General features: G+C 40.8%; 1 protein-coding gene across 21 annotated transcripts in view; it reads left to right on the top strand.

Moving 5' to 3' along the window:
* The first annotated feature begins 5,664 nt into the window (after positions 1-5,664).
* The window catches only part of ptprja (protein tyrosine phosphatase receptor type Ja), a 45,277-nt gene continuing 29,990 nt past the window's right edge, over positions 5,665-20,951 (top strand). For 8 of the 21 annotated variants that reach the window (XM_034215900.1, XM_034215892.1, XM_034215890.1 and 5 more), the window contains exon 1: positions 5,666-6,077. In XM_034215900.1, coding sequence (XP_034071791.1) covers positions 6,009-6,077 — 69 coding nt within the window. In that variant the 5' untranslated portion in view covers positions 5,666-6,008. Of the gene's footprint in view, positions 6,078-20,951 lie in introns of all 21 variants that reach the window. The other 13 variants (XM_034215898.1, XM_034215899.1, XM_034215886.1 and 10 more) reach the window with 7 other exon arrangements.

The raw sequence follows: 20,951 nt of genomic DNA, 5'->3' as shown, positions 1-20,951 counted from the left end.
GGACCGAGGAGCGAGGAAATGAAAATAGTCGACCTGAGAAGCAGCCCGAGTGTCAAACAGCTCTCTGAAATGGAATGGAACCACGCCAGACTATCCAAAACTGGACTTGGACGGGTCCAGCCCAGCCCTCCCCCCCCCCCCAGAATTACACATGCTGGCTATTGTGTGTTTCGCAACATGTTCTATGGCACATCTCTGGGAATTGTAGTTTTAAAAGACGTTTTCGTATTTCCCACAATTAGAAGTTGCCAGTATTAAACTGTATACATCCCTGGAGGTTTAGGGGATACGAAACACATTGGTGTTATCAAATTTAAAACATATAATTAATACATGGGTGAAAATTGCTTGTGTCCATAATGGGCAGCATTAATATGCAGATACACGCTTTACAACATCAGGAAGATACGTCCCCAGCTGACTCAGAAAGCGACTCAGGTTCTGGTCCAGGCTCTCGTCATCTCACGCCTATAGACTACTGCAACTCCCTCCTGGCTGGTCTACCTGCATGTGCCATCCGTCCTCTGCAGCTCATCCAGAATGCAGCTGCTCGTCTGGTCTTCAACCTTCCTAAATTCTCCCACACCACTCCGCTCCTCCGCTCCCTTCATTGGCTTCCGGTAACTGCTAGAATCCACTTCAAGACACTGGTACTTGCGTACCATGCTGCGAATGGATCTGGCCCTTCCTACATCCAGGACATGGTTAAACCGTACACCCCAGCGCGTGCACTACGCTCTGCATCAGCCAAACGACTCGTTGCGCCCTCGCTGCGAGGGGGACCCAAGTTCCCATCGGCGAAAACACGTGGGTTTGCTGTCCTGGCTCCAAGATGGTGGAATGAGCTCCCCATTGACATCAGGACGGCAGATAGCTTGCACATCTTCCGGCGCAAACTGAAAACTCATCTCTTTCGACTCCACTTCGAGCGTTAGAACTATTAACGAAGCACTTTTATACTAATAAAGGACTGGCTTACCTAAAGCCAGTTGAGTAGCACTTGAAATGTTTGGCTCTATGAAACCTGATGTACTTATATGATTCTGTTTTCTTCGAGGTTGTGTCTTCCTGGTCGAATGTACTTATTGTAAGTCGCTTTGGATAAAAGCGTCAGCTAAATGCAATGTAATGTAATGTAATATACCCACGTGACAGCTAAGGTCAGAAGAGCTTTATTTAACAGCTGGTCTTATGTCTGTGACCCCTCCTGTTGTTAATTGATAAGCCTGAAACATGCACTTGTATAGGTTCAGATGCACATTTAGCAAATATGGCAGAAGCCATCGATCATCTTAAGATAAGATAAGATACTTTATTGATCCCAAGTTGGGAAATGTTTTTGTTACAGCAGCATGTACTACTTTGTTCTACTCCACTACAATTCAGAGGTTAACCTGGTATTTTTACTCTACTACATTTATTTTTGTTACTTTGCAGATTCTGATTAATGATGTGAAATATAAACAACCCTTAAATCAGACTTTAGTTACACCTGAGTAAAATTCAGCCTTATCAGTTTGTCTGTTTTGCACATCCACCTGTTAATATCTTTGGACGTCCTGCACTAAACTGTTTTATTGTAGAGATCACTACAGTATCTTCTTGATATTTTCTATTCTATATTTCTATCATTGACCCCTATTTTGTATGTACGCTACTCTTGATATTTAAATGTTTTCATCAAATATAACTTATTCAACAACTAAATTCAATAACGTGCTTTAACCACTAGGAGGTACGGTTTAGACCAGTGGTCTAGTTAATAAAACATAATAATATCAAACATAATATGACTATTCACTTTATTGTGAAATTAAAACAGAACGGTAAAGGAAAATACAGTTTCAGTCTCTCGATGTGAAGCTTATGCATTGTACCATGAACTTTTATAGACCTGTAACAGTCGGAAAGGAGTTGGAAAGGTAGTTCAGTAAATCAGTAATATCTTTAAAAACTACAACAAAGCCCCTTTCTATCAGCTGTGCACCGTTATGGTGTAAATACAGACTATCTACTAATTGGATCAAATATAAAAGTCAGCCGAATTAGTGTTGATACTGCAAGGAGACGTATTGTGTGAAAAGAAATGGAAGATGTTGTTCAATTGTTGATATATTTATGGTTCACGTCACGTATTCAGTTTTGGCGGCATCTCTTCCAGTTTGTCCAGAAGTCTTCTGATCAGGGCTCTATAAATAAATATCTACGGCAGATATGTAATATGTAATGCAGCCAAACCGTGTATTACAATGCCGTTATGTGATGACTTCCAACGAGAAAAGCAAGAACACTCGGAATAAAGTATTATTTTATTTTTTTAAAATGTTTTCCGATTTCATATTGCAAAAACACCATATCCCGACGTGCATTGCGGCGTGATTTTAGCCTATCAAAACATCTGAAAAAAGAAATGTGTCTCTCAGAATCGAAAGAGAAAAACCTATGGGAAAAACACAAAAGCATTGTACACAATTTAAGCCAATTAATGTCGTATAATTAACAAGGATAAACTGATGTTTTTTTGTTGATGAGTACTGCAGATATCACTGTTAAATCATTTGATCATTGGTTTTATTATGAAAACGTCGAGACCGGAAATACTGTTTTCAACCCGTAACTTTACATGGAAGCTTGCCGCATATACACGGTTTCCTGACGAAACCTCAAATCATCTTCATAATATCTATCAAACTATAGATCCTACATATCGACTGGACGTGGATTCTAAAAGTACAATATATACTTCTCGCTAGAAATCGAATCAAATAGCGTTTTAATGGCCAAACTATCCTACAATTTAGGATTTTACAGAGAGGGTTATTTGTGAATAAACGACCCTCTGTAACATTTGCATTCAACGGGAGCACTAGAGGCCGAAAACTTTAAAACGTAATTATAGGTCGTATTAAGCGCTTGAACAAACATATTTGGTCGTAATAAGGGCTTGAACAATCGACCCATTTGGTCATATGAGTTGGAGGACTTGTTGTGTATTTGCCATATCTCTGGCCCCCCTCGGTTGATTTTGGTGATTGACACCTATTTTTAACCATTAGAGCCAAGAGAATTGAGGGGAAGTTCCTAAATCCATCTAAACATTACCATTGGTGAGGGATGCACAGCCAGCATTCCCAAAACCGGAAGCTGGGTTACAGCATATTTACAGCTCTCATATTTATGTATTTAAATATGATGATGGATTATCAGTAATCATTTAGTGACACAGAGACATTGGATTAGCCTTCAGCAGCGTTTATATGCGTTTTAATGCCCTTGAACACAACTTTTGATCAGAAAACAGCAAAGGTAAGACGTATTTGCCGTTTTGGCCTCGTAAAGCTAAGTTGTGTTGTCTGGTTTCGCTTTCGCTGCCACGTTTTGGTCGCACAGTGATGATACTTATACCATTGGAATCTGTGGAATCTCAGTTTTCATATGATATCTAGTTTGTGCAGATCCGATGAAGTATACCATATTTCTACCGTGAGTTAGGCTATGTGCTAAGTGCGTTAGCACTCTTTCGCTTAGTGCTAATTCAGAGGCTCGGTGTTAGACTTGTGTTTTGTTTCGGTAAAAATTGTTCATAAATGTTAAGAAGCCCTCAGACGCTGTTTCTTGCAGCCCCCGGGGGCTCCCGCAACATTGTGTGAAGCTTGCATAGAGGTTGCACATAGATTGATTTCAGTCTGTTGAAATTGATTAATTGCGTAGTTTCACCATAACAAAAATGTAATCTAAAAGCTTTTGATAAAATATGGCTTGATTCACGTTTTAGTCGTACAGAAAGACCTTCTTGTATATTTCTACACAATACAACACCAATTTGGGGTTCAATTTCCAAGGACACAACATGTGAACAGGAGCACCTGTTTTCCACTGTTATCAGCTCCATCTGAAACACCAGAGTGGGAATGAACTGATATGGGACATTTAATGGACTGATATAATTTGAAGTGGGTAGCTGAAAGCTGATGCAGGTAGAGCTGGTTGGCTTCTAATCACAAGGTTGGTGGTTTGATTCCCAGGTCCTCCATACAGTATTTATTTTTCAATTCATGTGTAGGCTAATGGTGAATCAGAAATAGGCCTACTTGTATAATAATAATTGGTTTTCTGAACCAAGATTGAAGATTTAAAGCTTTGAACATGATTTAAACACTGGAGATGAAGGAAACATAATAATAACAGTATACTTTTAATTACTTACGTATACTCGATCAGAGTTTTGTTTTTCAGATATGAATGTTTAGTCATATTTCTTTAAAGGTGGAGTAGGTAATTCACTTCAGAAACAATTTTTGTTATATTCCATGGAATGCTCTTAACATCCCGATAGCAATGAATGCATTAAATGCTTTGAAAAAATGCATCTGTGGAAGCCGTGGCGCTGTAAAAAGCACGACCAATCATCTGAGCCGGCCCGGCTAAAATAACTGGATGGCCTACCTGCCTGTCAGCCTTCCATCTCGTGCACAAACTTATCTCGTGCCCTCATTGGTCATGTGCGCGTTTGTGTGTGTTGGAGGAGGGGCTCTGTAAGGAAGTCTGAAGGAAGAGGCAGATGTTTTTCGGCTGCGTACTTTCAAATTCTAGCGCACTCGAGCTGGTTTCTCCATTCTTACCTACATAGTGTCACACGGTGGAGTGTCTGCTGTTTTTGCATGACTAGCCATGCACAAGAGCTGTCTGTTTCCTGTACAACGCTCTGTTACAAAACTGATAAAAAATGCTCTATAAATAAACTTTGAATGACTAGCCTGTATTATGCACACTTCCATATTTTATTTAATAACTTATGAAACATGTTTAGAAACATGACACTACAGGTTAACATTCACCCTTCTAAAATACTGGACAAGATATACAGCAATTACAGATGAGCAACTAAATTAAAGTAGTTGTGAAAGACTTGTCATCTAAGGCTGCTGTTTTTATTAACTGCTAAATATAAAGGCTTTGTAAACAAGTGTTATCACTTATAATTTCTGATTAAACGTTGCAGTTTCCTGAAAGTTCATTTACTTTAATCGTAAAAGTAAAAAAGAGTGTCGGGGAAGTAACTTTAAAACTGTGATCAATTACTCATTGCGTATTATTCTTTTGAAAAGTTATTTATTTATTTTAGCAAAACTAAGTAGTTTGGTAGTAGCTACCAGTGGATAAAGTGATAGCTAACCAATTACGAACATATACGGCAACTTTTAAGATGCAGTCAGACACATTTCAAATTTCAGAACGTGTATCAAGCAAAAATGCAAAGCTTGCTCTGGTTGCCGGTTGTTTTATCATTTTAAATGTAATATATTTGGGGTTTAGATTGTTAATAACTCCCATTAGTCACCACATTGTGTTCTTGAAATATGTGACAATCATCTCCTTTTATTTAAACATTTGATAAACAAATAACAATTTTCCTAACGTTCAAATAACTGGTTTGTTATGCTCAGCGAATATCCCCCTATAGATTTACAGATGTTTATCTTGATTGTGAATAGCAAAGCTCGAGGTCTGTTTACCATGCTCCAAAGCCCATGATGCCTTGCTACACCCCTGCTTATGTAAAGTCAGTGGCCACACTTGTTTGTAACTAAAGAAAGTTTCCAAAAAACATTTGTCTTGGCAGCTCTGCTTTGTGTGGCATTAATAAAGGGAACTCTCGGATGCATTCCTCCACCCTGCCTGGCCAAAAATTGCAAGAATGCGGGGTGACTCTTTCTCATCTTTGCATGACCGGGCAGCCCTTCAGCTCGGGCTGTGGAAGCTGTGACACATCGGCGGAGATACAGTGGCACACTTCACCAAAACTTCCCGGAGTGACGCGCACTGGCCGCCGCTCCTCCCCGTTAACAGCGAGAAGAGAAAGTTCCTTCTTCTGACTTTTAATTCTCCTGATGTAGCGACAGTTTGACGGAGAGAGTTTTTTCAAGCGATACAGGCAGTTTGGACATGAAAGCCCTAAACTTCTAGAAAAGTTTCTTGAAAGTTTTTCCCCCCAAAGCTGCGGCATCATGAAGCCACTGCTGCGCTCATCCAGCGACTTTCTTTGGATTCTGTTTTTCTTCTGCGCTCTCCCCAAGGTAAGAAGAAGGCTTTCATTCATTTACATTTTGCTCAGAATTTAACCAGGTGGTGTTGTTTTGTTCTTGACAACGGGGAGCTTTGTTTGCATGATGAAGGTCAGTTTTTTTTATACCACACAGGTGAGACTGCACCTGTTGCGCAGGTAGCTGCTGTGCTGTGAGGAGATTTAATTCTCTAGTCATCAGTTCGTGGAAAAAAAAGTTCAGGAATAATAAAACAATTTCTTCTTAAAAAGCACATGTCATGGCTTACTATAAGGAGAAGAATGGTCCTTTGAGAGTTTTAATTGGATTCAAATGTATGTCAGCAAGTAATTCATATCGACCTTCACATGGAGACTTTGAACAATGGAGTGGTTATTTATTAGAAGGACCAAAGAACATATATTAAGTCTTACAATGTTCGATACTTGTGGAAATATATGCATTTTTCAGCACTATTTTGTCAGGATTAAGTTGAGCACTCTGAGATGCTTTGAATTGGGAGTCTTTGTTTTGGTCAGTTATTTATTCAGGATTGCACATGTCAGTACATTTGAACAAAGCTTACATAACAGTACGTTTGAGGCATTAAGCAGACCCACCTGTCCTTGTCCCACTGGTCTTTCTGGAGAGAGCGAGAGGGAGCGAAAGGGTGAGAGAGGTTGAGAATGGCATGTGAGGATGTGTGCGGCCATCACAAAGGGGTCAGGAATGGAATGAGGTGCAGCTCATTGTCCATGTCACTCATGCATCTCACACTAACTCACCAGTTAATTGGTACTACTCTACATTGTGATGGAGTCCACTACAAACAGAAAGGTGTGCCATCTCAATTTGAAAACTGAATTTGGCTTCATGAATATTTGAATAATTACAAGATATGTTACATTTAGAAAAGTTCATATAAAAGGTCATTCTAATAATTTGTTGTTAGGCCTAGTGCTTTCATGTCATTTCATACCACAAATGAGTAAAACGTACAATATTAGCCTAAAAAATTACGTGGAGTTGAAGTATACCGTACCCTCAATTTGAAATACTCAAGTAAAGTACAAGTATGTCAAATGTTGTTACTTTCCACCTCTACTGTAACTTTTACTTTACCACTATCAATCCTATTGCAGCCAATATCCCCTAAATAAGATCAGTATTGACACCACCATCAATTTGGGGTGTAGAATGGTGCAACCTCTTTTAAAAATATTCAAGAAAGATTTTCTAGAGCATTACCAATTTTTACTTTCCTCACTAGAAAAAAGACCAAAGCACTTTTTGCTGAAGAAATACTTGGAGCCTGTGCAGTCTGCCTGTCCTCTCTCTAAAGAGGAAGTGGTACTGCAGGTTTACACCGCAAAACCTCTAAATGAGGAGGTTAGGGTGGATATATGTTAGGGCTGCACGGTATTGAAAAAAACTGACATCGCGGTTTCCCCCCCCCCCCTGCGGTATATATTGCGGTTTTTTTAACCTGTTAAACCCCAAAGTCCCGGCGGGTACTTTACTTTTTTTTTTCACGACAGTGTCTCAGTGGATCGTAATATTAAAGAACCTATTAATGTGTTAGGCCTATACCAGATTAACGGAAATAATCTCAGCTAACTGACGATACAAACCATTTTATACCAAAACAAAACACAAGTCTCATAAGAAGCATCTAAATGACCCCTGAGTGAAAAATGCTAACGCACTTTGGCACAGAACTCAAGATAAAAGTACCCTTATTATTACTTATCGTAGCTGCATTTACAAGATATCCGATTAAAGCTGAGGTTCCACAGATTATTTAGGTATATAGTATCATCACTGAGTGATCTGAACTCGGACAGGGGAAGCAAACACAGACATCACAACACATACCTTTACGTAGCTTCGAGGGGAGATGTCTCACCGTAGCTGTCAATCTGATCAAAAGACGTGTTCAATGGCATTAAAACGAGAAAGAAAAAACGCGGCTGAATCGGTTAATCCATAGGTTTCTAACGTCTCTGTATAAAAAATTATTTAATTTATAATCCATAATTCAATTTTTATGTAAATATCGCAGAGCAAAAGTTAGCTGCTAATGGTAGCCACCATAGTGGCTGCTGCTTCCGGTCTTGGCAATGCGGAAGTCTCTCACACACATATTACCAAATAAGGACTGTGTGATTTCCCCTCGATTCCATTGGCTCTGACGGTCAGAAAGAGATGTCACATGTCAAAATCCAGCAAGGTGGGCCAGAGATATGGAAAATCCACCCAAATGGCCCCAAAAGAGGGTTTTTTTGGTGCTAAATCTGTCTAAAAAGGTCAAATATCAGGGGAAGTTCTACACACACCAACACATGAACAAATAAGGAGTGAGAGTGACGACGCGTAGCCAAAACCGGAAGCTGCATACCACCAAGGTGGCTACCATTAGCAGCTAACTTTTGTGATCCGATTTTTACATAAAAATGGAATTATGGATTATAAACAATTGCTTCAAAACCACAGATACATTATCAACCTATGGATCAACCGATTCAGCCGTGTTTTTTCTTTCTCGTTTTAATGCCATTGAACACGTCTTTTGATCAGATTGACAGCTACGGTGAGACGATCTCCCGTTGTAATGTCTGTGTTTGCTTCCCCTGTTGCGAGATCGGATCGCTTAGATACTATACTTAAATAATCTGTGGAGTCTCAGCTTTAATCGGATATATTGTATGTGCAGTTTCGATAAGTAATAAGTGTATCTTTATTTTGAATTCTGTGCTAAAGTGCGTTAGCATTTTAAAAAAAATGAATAAAACCGCACGTCCCTGCGGTGTGAATACCGCGCATGCGCATACCGCGGTTATCGCCATGACACGGTATATCGTTCAGCCCTAATATATGTGCATAACATGCAAAATGTGTGACTTGCACACCAGCATAGACCATGCTTCGAGGTTACTATTTTTTATCAATGTTCATGGCTTCCCTTAACGATGTTCAACACATTTGCCACACCCTAACACAACTTCACTATGAGGGCTTCATATAAGAAAGCAATTGGCACTGACAATCCACCTATTTACCTTTCACTGCTGTTGATGTACTAGTTATAGCTTTGAATGTCTTTACATTATTCAATGAAGCTTATTCATTTCTATACAAACTGTGAGGTTGACTTTCAGAAACAAATTATATCTAAATACACACATACATTTTATAACTGATGCCCTTATAATTAAGAAATGAAATCAATGAAATCTAACTCTCAGTTACATATAATGTTATTATCCATTTGTCATTGCATTAAAACTGACACCGTTAATATTTAGTTCCCTTTCAGTAGGGATTTAAATGTGAGTATGATCCTATTCAAAGTATTGAAACAGTTCTTGTTTATCAAGCAAAAGAGAAGTTTAAGTTCCTGAAAAATCTAATAAGGATCCCTGTATCAAAACAAAAAATGTGTTATTGTTTCCTAAATGTAGTTATTTACTGTTTTACAGTGAAAGCCTAAATAATTGTTTATGTTTAAATGAGGAAGTAAAGATGCAATGGGATGTGGACTTAATCAACTTCTATGAAAAGCACACACGCTAAGCAGAAATGAACAAAGGCTACACGGGGAACACATGCAAATGTGAACTTTCCACTACCACAAGATGGCTTTAACTGTGTGCTTTAGCAATCAAGAACATTTCTACTGTGTCTTATAACTACCCATTTTTTAGGGATTGCTAATAAATATTAGAAAAAGAATCCGTAAAACATCACAAGTCAAAGTTGGGCTCAGAAGTAATTTATGTAAGATATACGGAAGACAGGACTTTCTTGTTTAGAAACAAATCCTGCTGCTATTCCAACATCTAGTCTTATGATGAAATTAAAGATTACATGCCTGATCATATGACAGCTTTTGGACACTTAGAATCAGCCCTCAAGGATAATATATAAGGATAATAAACAGAGAGGCATTATGAGATAGCATCTTTCAGTTGTTGAGGATGATGGCCACTAAGAATAACACAAAACCTAAGGTTCCGTGGGACAAAAACATATTGTTTTCTTTTATTTTTCTTTGTCAATTTTGCCCTTTCCTCCTACTTTTCACTGCCCTGCTATTTTCCATTCACTTCTTCATAGTTCTTTACATTTTTATTCTGGGTCCGAGGGTTCGTGAGCACTTACAGAAATTAGGAAGTGACTGTTGTGGTGGGGCGTTTTACCTTTGTGCCCATCTACGGTAATGGAAACTAGTCATTGAGGACGAGTTGCAGATCATGACTTAATTACTAAATATACGTAATAGCTAAGCCATTTAGAGACAACAGCATATTTTTGCTTTAAAAAACGGTATAATGCATTTTGGTCATCATGCAGGTCATTATATAATCTTGAAAATTGATCAGATGTGACATTTGGCTTGGAGACATAGTGGCTTAAAGAACAAAGGAAGTTATTGTAGAAAAAAGGGAAATACTTTGTTTCCCTGAAAGGGCATTTTTGCATGCTGACATTTTCCACACTGAACAAGCTACCATTAATAATCCCCTTATCCCTACGTCACAATCGTCACGTTATCTACCTGTTTAAAGTTAATATTTTTGGTCAGGTGTTCTGTTTTATTTACTTTGTATCTAGGTTTACATTTCAGTTCCCCTTAAAATAGAATTTTAGACTTTTACCTTATAAGTAAATGTTGGACTTTGACACTTGTCAACACCGTGATGACTGTCAGTTGTTTCTCATTATGCCAACTCTGTTCACCATGTCCAGATGTATACATGATGCTGAGACAAAAACAAAAAAATGGTTTCTATGTCCCAGCATCTATAATTTAACTTTAAAACACAAAAATGTGTCTTTGAGTCCAAATAAGTCAGCAAACATCACATGTATTACTTTCCTGAATTGTGAAATAGTCTGAATTGTTTTCTTCCACAGTGGTGTTGTACAGTAGAATTTCAATCACTTGTTCAATTCCCCATTGATCAAAGGAGTTTTCACTCAGTTGTAATTAGGAAAATATATTATGGAATAACACGAGGTCCTCAAGATCTCTGAAGAAAACGACAAACTTTAATTTATTGTACAAGGTAAACATTTTAAAAAACCCCTGGGCAGAAGGACGAAGGGTAGTGCCTACATTTTAATGCATATAATATGTATTGAAAATTAAATTCAGGATATTAATTGTGTGTCAACATCACCATTTTTTATAGTACGTTTAAATTAGTTACTGATTGAAGTAATTTGTCAGATATATAACATATTAAATATTATTCAGTATTGTATTCTATATGAACACAATGTCTCAATGGGAATCATCAGAGTTAGATATACAAGTGTTTTTTCACTAAATGAAAAAAAAAATATATACAATAAACAAAATGTGTACTTAAATACACCAATCCTTTCAGTAGTAAAAATCTGTTTGATATAGGATTACAAATATGCTAAAAATGTACTGTTTGTCAAAGCTTTGCATGATTATGGAACCTTTCTCTGTTGCAATGCACTGCATTGTTATACTGCAGTGTTTCTCCCTCTTTCTCTGTCTGTGGACTCCTGACAGCATGCAGAAGTGAGAGAACAGTGATGTTGCTATCAGTCCAGACATCTTGGAACAAGGAAATGTGACGTGCTCCCTAACACTTACAAGAACTGGCCCGTCTGTGGCTTTGGACTGTGAAACACTTTCTTTCTGGCTAGCTGCTATTCTAATGCCTTACACTACTATAAAATGTGAGTGACGTGTGATGACTTCATTACTTCAAGTATCTTTATCCAAAATGTATTTTACTCAATGAAGCTTTGAAGAAAACTTGCATCCAATTATTGATCTAAAGTGCAAAAGTCACAAGTCCTCCTTTGTGGAATGCTGCACCCCCCGCCCACTCCCATCCCTCCTCTGACTGTATCAAGACAGCACAGTTTTAAATTAACATCCCCAAGCATGCTGCCATCAACCAAGGTTTCGACTGGAAGCTCAGCCTGTACAAAATGAATTACAAAGAGTCACAGTTCCTCAATCCATGTAAATGAGACACAGGCTCTACTCTCGGCCTCAAAGGCCTTATTGTCAGCAGATAGCTATCTTTCTACCAGAAGCCTCCGAGCAAGGCTGCAGTGGGGATAAAAAAGTACAATTTCTTCTTGTTCCACTTGTCTTTCAATGTATTGAACAGATGGAGTGCTGGAGATGTTCAAGTAAGATTTGTAATGCCCCGTTAGTACAAAGTGAACAAATAACAAGCTGTCTGTGGCAGCTGTATAAATGTCTGGTTCTAAAAAACAAGTTTGATTAAATGCACCCAGTTAGCTAAGCTCTAGGAATTACAATGTAGAGGTGTTTAGTTTACATGTATGGATTAGGGATGTCCTAGAGATCTGCAGGTACTGAGTCTCAAGACGATACTTGTATTTTCCTGATAAAGGAGTTGCATCATCGCATCATTGTGTGTGTGTGTGTGTGTGTGTGTGTGTGTGTGTGTGTGTGTGTGTGTGTGTGTGTGTGTGTGTGTGTGTGTGTGTGTGTGTGTGTGTGTGTGTGTGTGTGTGTGTGCAAGCAGCAGGGAGAGGGAAACGCTGCTGTTACTAAAACCTTACTGTTATCTTACTAAAGGGACTTTTTTTACTCTGGGTTCAATCAACAGTACACCACAATGGCAATGGCATTCTGTTGGTTTAGCAGTTGGTTCAGACTTAGAAATCTTAACTGTTGGATGCATTATCATGACATTGTATACAGATGTTCATGGTTCCCAGCAGTTGCAACCTAATTAATTTGGATTTTCCCTGACTGTTTTCTATAGTGCCAAAAGGTGGTTGACATTTTTACTTTTTTTGTTAAATTCCTCAAAGAACCAGATCATGTTCTCCAGGGTCACATGGCATGTTCCTATCCCAGCATACATTGTTCTTTAAAGCCTACATCCAAAAAGGGAAAATACATATATAGCCACAGTTTATTTGATCATTTAAAGGGGGTAATTACACCCTTTAATAAAGCACAAAGCCAGTCTAATACAAATCCCACAGAATGATTTATCTCCTCTTTCATCCTCACAGAGCACACATCACACCCCACGCTCCACACTCCACTTTAACACATTTCAAACAACACACTGATCACACTTCTATGATCAGTGTAATGGCCCAGCCCTCTATTTCTCATCTGTGGGTGTTGGTTCGTATAAATGCATGCACATCTCAGCAGCAGCAAGAGGAAGCTCTTTTGGCAAGTGCATTGTACTCAGATGGGTATCTCCACACTCTGCACAGCGCTGGGAACAGTAAATACTACGTCACTCATTTCCATAGCCACTGATGTGGCCTGCGATAGCAACAAAAGGACCGAAGTGTGGGAGGCTGATACTGTACCTGGAGACAAACACACTCACAGTTACAGTCGTCATTTTTTTTTATGATTCACAGAGGGACACACATTTAATTTATCTTGTAGAGTTTTGCGCTATTCGTGTTCACATATAAAAGCTATAACTCTCAAATGCTATATTATATACTACTGTATACAGAATACAAATATATAAAACGCAGACTTCTAAAAAAGATCATTTGCATGCAGAAAAAAAAATCCACAGTTGGTCCATTACAGCAAACAATAAAAAGTGTATTTAAATTATCACTACCAACTTGTTTTTTCTTACTCACTACAGATGTCAATGCTTTATAGGGTAGTATTATTACCAGCATATTCTGAATACAACTTTATTCTAAGTTGGTTATAAATATGTGTTCTAAATATCCAAATATATGGGATTATAGGAGTCATTTTTATACATGAATACAGTATAAACTATTGAAAGAGAAGTACTTATCACTATAGGTAAAGGAGAAAATGTTTTATAATTGACTGACCCTTTAAGTGGTAGTGCTTTTAGTGTAGGAGAGGTCAAAGCTAATGGGTTCTTCTGACCTTGTGAATACATCTGTATAGTCAGTGGGTGATAAAGTTAGAAGCAATGTTCATGACACAATTTGGACCCTCCTAGACTGAATGTAACCTACAATACAAACTTTTAAACGTACATTATATTGGAGAACATTATTTTGGGAAATGTAAGATTTGTAAAACCTTTATCTTGATAATTGAAAGCAAACCCAAAGGCACGCTTTAAGAAAAAATACTTGTTTAGGTGAGACAATTGTTGGTTTATTAGTCTATGTTGTGCAATTCTTGTCTTCCTTTATTTGACTTGTTGAGCCCCAAGCCCGTTTTTCAGGTCTCAGGCTCGAAAATGACATTCCCAGAACAAATTACTATATCTTCACTTTTAAAAGGGGTAAATTAATAATATTTTTTCTCAAAGCAATGATACACCTGTGAGTCGGATGTAGACAAGTCAGAATCAATATAGATGTTTTTATTTTAAAGTAAATTCAGATTGAACATAGTAAAACATTTTAAATCACTTCACTTCGGTACCGGCCCATCGGGACGAATCCCGATACTTTGGTACCGAAGTGGGCCGGTCGGAAGATGTGGGCTGATCGGATAAGGCACTAGCACCCCCCCCCCCTTTTGACAATTTACTAGTGGTACCGAAGAAGGCCGGTCGAAAGTCCCGGACTGATTTTTAGTCCCAGTCCGCCCCTGGTGAAAACCACCATTGAATGATGGGATAGTAGACAGAAAGCTTTAAGAATCCAAACTATAACATATAACAAGTACCCTGTATCAAGATTGATGCCAAACAGGTGCAATTTGACCCTTCTGGGGTCATTTTGGTGTATTTGCCATATCTCTGGAACCCATCAGTCGATTTTGGTGATTGACACCACTTTTGAACCATAGCTTGGGGGGAAGTTCCTAAATCTATTGTAAGGGACTGGGAGGCAGAGTAGTGGGAGACACCTACATTCCCAATAGGTGGCTCCACCCGCTGCCAATTATCAGTATTGGGAGCAGGTGGGGAGACCTCACACCTGGTGCTAATCACTCCCTCAAGGGAGACAAAAGCACCTAGAGTTGCTCAGCTGTGTGTGGCACATGGAGGGAGCAGGAGACTCCCAGCGTGAGGAAACAGTTGTAAGCTGGCAAGTCGGTTAGCGGCCCGGCTACGTTAGCCTTTCTTTTGTAAAAGGTATTTTTTAGTTGAACAGCAATAAAGCCTCTTTTTGGATTTGAACACTGCCTCTGTCGTGACTGCTTCACTACCATTTTCCTCTTTATCTGCCCAGGCCTGTTACACTGGTGGAGGATGCGGGCCTAAGGACTCTAGTGGTGGTGTTGCAGTTAGGGTATTTCGGTTTCAAGATGGAGGATGTACTAAGGGAGTTGGTGCGTGTTTCTACTGAGCAGCAGACTCTGCAACGGCAGATGATACAGGAGCAGCAGAAACAGAATGCGCTTCTCCATTTGGAGGTCCAAAAATGCCTAACAGCAGCCTCTCCTACCCAGAGGGAAGCAACCGTGCAGCCTAACCCAGGTCGATTCATCCCCAAAATGAAGGAGAGTGATGAGATAGAGGCCTACTTAACAGCCTTTGAGCGCACTGCTGAAAGAGATACTAACAGACCAAGGCACTCCCTTCATGTCCAAGATAATGAAGGATCTCTGCAGGCTATTCAAGGTAAAGCAGCTTCGTACATCTGTCTACCATCCTCAGACAGACGGATTGGTAGAGCGCTTTAACAAGACATTGAAATCCATGTTAAAGAAGGTTGTTGACAAGGATGGTCGTAACTGGGACCAGCTTCTGCCCTATGTCCTGTTTTCAATCAGGGAAGTTCCACAGGCTTCAACCGGTTTCTCCCCCTTCGAGCTGCTGTACGGCCGACAGCCCAGAGGACTTCTTGACATCGCGAAGGAAGCCTGGGAGGAGCAACCAAGCCCCCATCGGAGCCTGATTGAGCATGTAGAGACGATGCAGACGCATATGAAAGATGTTTGGCCCATGGTCAGAGAGCACATGGCTCAAGCCCAAGAAGCCCAGAGGAAAGTGTATAACAGAGGTGCCCATCCGTGTGAGTTCCTGCCCGGGGATAAAGTGCTTCTCCTGGTCCCCACCACAGAACACAGATTCCTGGCATCGTGGCAAGGTCCCTATGAAGTGGTAGAGAAGGTGGGACCAGTCAACTACAAGGTACGCCAACCTGGCCGTCGCAAACCATCCCAAATATACCATGTTAACCTGTTAAAGAAATGGTACGCCCGAGAGGCACTGCTGTGTTGTGGTTCCCCGGTTGTGTCCCCCTCTTCTCCCGACCAGGAGGTGGCCGAAGTGGAATACGGTCCAGGGCTGTCCAAAGCTCAGTTACAACAAACCAAGGAACTGGTTCAGCAGACTTTGGATGTGTTCTCACTACGACCTGGACGCACAATGATGGTGGAACATCAAATCCACACAGAGCCTGGCCAAAAGGTAAAGATGCGGCCCTACCGGGTGCCGGAGGCAAGACGGGCGGCCATTGAGCAAGAAGTGCAGAAAATGCTGGCTATGGGGGTGATTGAAGAATCTCACAGTGAGTGGACCAGCCCTGTCATTCTGGTTCCTAAGCCCGACAAAACCAACAGGTTCTGTAATGATTTCAGAAAGTTGAATGAAATTTCAAGTTTGATGCGTATCCTATGCCCAGGATAGATGAGCTGATTGATCGGCTTGGGGAAGCCAGATATATCAGCACTCTGGACTTGACGAAAGGGTATTGGCAGGTCCCACTTGAAGCAGCCTCAAGAGAGAAGACGGCCTTCGCCACCCCCACAGGGCTGTACCAATATACTGTGCTTCCCTTCGGGCTTCATGGAGCACCAGCCACGTTCCAGAGACTGATGGACAAGGTTCTGAGGCCACATCGTGAGTATGCAGCTGCCTATTTGGATGACGTTGTGATCCACAGTGACTCATGGGATAGCCATCTCACAAGGCTTGCAACAGTGCTGGAATCTCTCCGAAGGGCGGGCTTGACAGCCAATCCAAGAAAATACAAGCTTGGACTAGAGGAAGCCGAATATCTGGGCTTCACCATTGGGCGGGGCAACGTTAGACCACAAGAAAGGAAGGTTCAGGCAATCCAGGACTGGCCACGGCCGTCAACAAAGAAACAGGTGAAAACCTTCTTGGGTCTGACGTCCTACTATTGCCGTTTCATCCCAAACTTCTCCACAGTCGCCTCTCCCCTTACAGACCTGACCAGAGACTCACAGCCGCTAATGGTCAAGTGGACAAGAGAGGCTGAACACGCCTTTGAGGGACTTAAGAGGGCTCTCTGCGCACGGCCGGTGTTGGTGACCCCAGACTTCAGCCGGGGGATGATTGTGCAGACGGATGCGTCAGAGGTGGGCATATGAGCAGTACTATCCCAGGAGGTTCAAGGTGAGGAACACCCCGTCATGTACATCAGCCGGAAGCTGAACACAAGGGAACAAGGGTATGCTACTGTGGAGAAAGAAGGCCTAGCAATAAAATGGGCGCTTGAGCGCCTCCGGTATTACCTCTTGGGTCGACACTTCACTCTGGTAACTGATCATGCCCCACTGATCTGGATGGCAAATAAAAAAGACACAAATGCTAAAGTAGGAAGGTGGTTTGTCTCACTACAAGAGTTTAACTTCTCTATCATCCACAGAGCCGGAGCTAAGCATGGGAATGCAGATGCTCTGTCCCGTAGAGATGCCCTGTGGACCATGGTCACCTCTCCTCGGCCAGAACTGAAGGGGGGGGTGTGTAAGGGACTGGGAGGCAGAGTAGTGGGAGACACCTACATTCCCAATAGGTGGCTCCACCCGCTGCCAATTATCAGTATTGGGAGCAGGTGGGGAGACCTCACACCTGGTGCTAATCACTCCCTCAAGGGAGACAAAAGCACCTAGAGTTGCTCAGTTGTGTGTGGCACATGGAGGGAGCAGGAGACTCCCAGCGTGAGGAAACAGTTGTAAGCTGGCAAGTCGGTTAGCGGCCCGGCTACGTTAGCCTTTCTTTTGTAAAAGGTATTTTTTAGTTGAACAGCAATAAAGCCTCTTTTTGGATTTGAACACTGCCTCTGTCGTGACTGCTTCACTACCATTTTCCTCTTTATCTGCCCAGGCCTGTTACACTATCTAACATTACCATTGGTGAATGAGAGGATGCACAGCCAGCATGCCCAAAACCTGAAGCTGGGTTGTAGCTCTCGTACACTCTATATGAAAACTCTGGTTATTGACATAAATGTCATGATGGATTATCAGTAATCATTTCAAAGTGACACAGAGATTAACCTTCAGCAGCGTTTTTATGCGTTTTATTGCCATTGAACACAACTTTTGATCAGAAAACAGGTAAGACCTATTTGCCGTTTTGGTCCCGTAAAGCTAAGTTGTCTGTTGTCTGGTTTCACCTTCGCTGCCGCTTTCATATGATATCTTGTTTGTGCAGATCCGATGAAGTAAACAATATTTCTACCGTGAGTTATGTGCTAAGTGCACTCTTTCGCTTAGTGCTAATTCACACGCTTGTCGTTAGAGTTGTGTTTTGTTTCGGTTCAAAAAACAATATCGTCAGTTAGCTGAGTTTCTTCCCGTTAAAGGTAGGGTAGGTAAGAATGGAGAAACCAGCTCGAGTGCGCAAGAATTTGAAAGTACGCAGCCGAAAAAAATCTGCCCCTTCCTTCAGACTTCCTTACAGAGCCCCTCCTCCAACACACACAAACGCGCACAGGACCAATGAGGGCAAGAGATAAGTTTGTGCACGAGATGGAAGGCTGACAGGCAGGTAGGCCATCCAGTTATTTAAGCCGGGCCGGCTCAGATGATTGGTCGTGCTTTTTGCAGTACTACGGCTTCCACAGATTAAATGCTATCGAGATGTTAAGAGCATTCCATGGAATATAACAACAAGTGTTTCTGAAGTGAATTACCTACCTTTAAGTGGGTATGACACATGAATAGGTTGTTAAATGTTAAGAAGCCCTGAGACACAGTTTCGCGTAAAAAAAAGCCTGTTGCCCCCGTCCTTAAGGCCCCAAGCCTGTTTTTCAGGTTTCAGGCTCGAAAATGACATTCCCAGAACAAATGACCATATCTTCCCTTCTAAAAGGGTTAAATTAATAATCTTTTTTTTCAAAGTAATGATAGCCCTGTGAGTTGGATGTAGAAAAGTCAGAATCAATATAGATGTTTTTTATTTTAAAGAAAATTCAGATTGAACATGGTAAAAAACTGTAAATGATAGTGTCCGTCCAAAAGATATGTTGTACTTACAGTGAAAACTAACCTTGGATGATGGGTTAGTAGACTAAAAGCTTTAGGAATCCAAAGTACAACATATAATAAGTACCCTGTATCAAGATTGATGCAAAACAAGTGATATTTGACCTTTTTAGACAGATTTAGCAAACAACGTGGCACACTCATAACGCGCAGGGCTGGAGTGACTTTTGCTGTTGGGACTCGGGTTTGAGTCCAGCATGAACTTTTTTGTTATTTTCATGTCGATGGACACTGAATATTATGTGGTTTGAATAGAGGATTCCTAATATTGTTTGCCGAGACCAACATTAATGACCCATCAGCATTTTAAAGTCTAAATATCCCAGCAATGACATTTCTGCTGCTATCTTTGCAAAACTAGTTAACAGTCACATTTTATCTGGATGAGTGCTGCAGAATGCCGTTTTTATAAGGGATGTAGATGTGTGTGTCTTTCATATTAAACATGATCGCTGGTAGATAGCCACAGAAGTCGTAACACAGTTTAACCTGGGCGGATCCCATTTTCCCATGGGTGGATCCCAGTTGACCCTGGGCGTATCACAGTTTACCTGAGAGGATCACAGTTTAACACAGCTGAAAACTTCTCCACGCTGCTTTCAAACTCTGAGTAAACAACGTACGCTTCAATGGGAGGCTGTCTGAAGATGTACACAGGTCTCAGATGGACTTGGTATCACATTAGGAACGATATTCAGTGATAAGTCAGGCAACAATAGCTGGTTTTAAGGATTTATTCGAGCGGATCACAGCTTAACACAGCTGAAGACTTCTCCACGCTGCTTTCAAACTGTGAGTAAACAACGTACGCTTCACTTGGAGAATGTCTGAAGGTGTACACAGGTCTCAGATGGACTTGGTATCACATTAAGAACGATATTCAGAAATAAGTCTGGCAACAATAGCTGGTTTATTGATTTATTGGAGCTCGCAATGTTTTGAACAGACATCCCCAGTCAACTAGTTTTTCTTTTTGTAGTCCTCGCTGTTCACGTCCGGATATCGCCATCGTAACCACAACCTCACACACTGGTAGTGAAAGTGCATCAAAGTGTTCCTATCCAGCCAAATATACCAAAAGATTTATGTAAACGACAGAAGAAGCGATCGAAATGTGTATTTCAGTCGAAGGCCACGCCTCCACATCTGTCAACCAGTTGATCGGGGAACCAGTTAATCCGGAACACCGGCCCTGAGTTCATATGCAACTCGCAAATGTCTTTCTCTCTCTCCTCTCTTCTCTCTTCTCTCTTTTCTCTTCTCCCTTCTCTCTCTTCTCCCTCTCTCAATGTTGGTACGCAAATGCGCCTTTTTTCAAATGACCCGGTGCCCAGTTAGGTGCCCAGTTATGTGCAGCCCTGTCTATAGACTCTCATGTTAAAAAAAAGCTGGCGTCTCTACACATGCAATCTTGTTGCAGAGCGAAGGAATATCCCTGCTCTGACTTCTAGAAACGGAAACGCAGTTTTATTGCTTATAGATTATCAGAACATTTCAAAGGGGACACAGTCACATTGGATATTAACCTATGGATTAACTACAGAATCGTTTTTATCGTTTTAATGCCATTGAAGACCAGTTTTGACCAAGGTAAGCCATGTTAGCGGTTGTGGCTACCTAGCGCCATATGTTTTGATGTACGTTTTTGTTGATAACGTCGCGAGTTTGTATCTTTCAGTGTTGAGGTGGGCACCGTTAGATTCTGTGTCTTTACGATCATA

The sequence above is a fragment of the Gymnodraco acuticeps genome, unplaced genomic scaffold (assembly GCF_902827175.1).
Source record: "Gymnodraco acuticeps unplaced genomic scaffold, fGymAcu1.1, whole genome shotgun sequence".
Classification (NCBI taxonomy): Eukaryota; Metazoa; Chordata; class Actinopteri; order Perciformes; family Bathydraconidae; genus Gymnodraco; species Gymnodraco acuticeps.
This window is presented reverse-complemented; position numbering and strand designations above follow the sequence as displayed.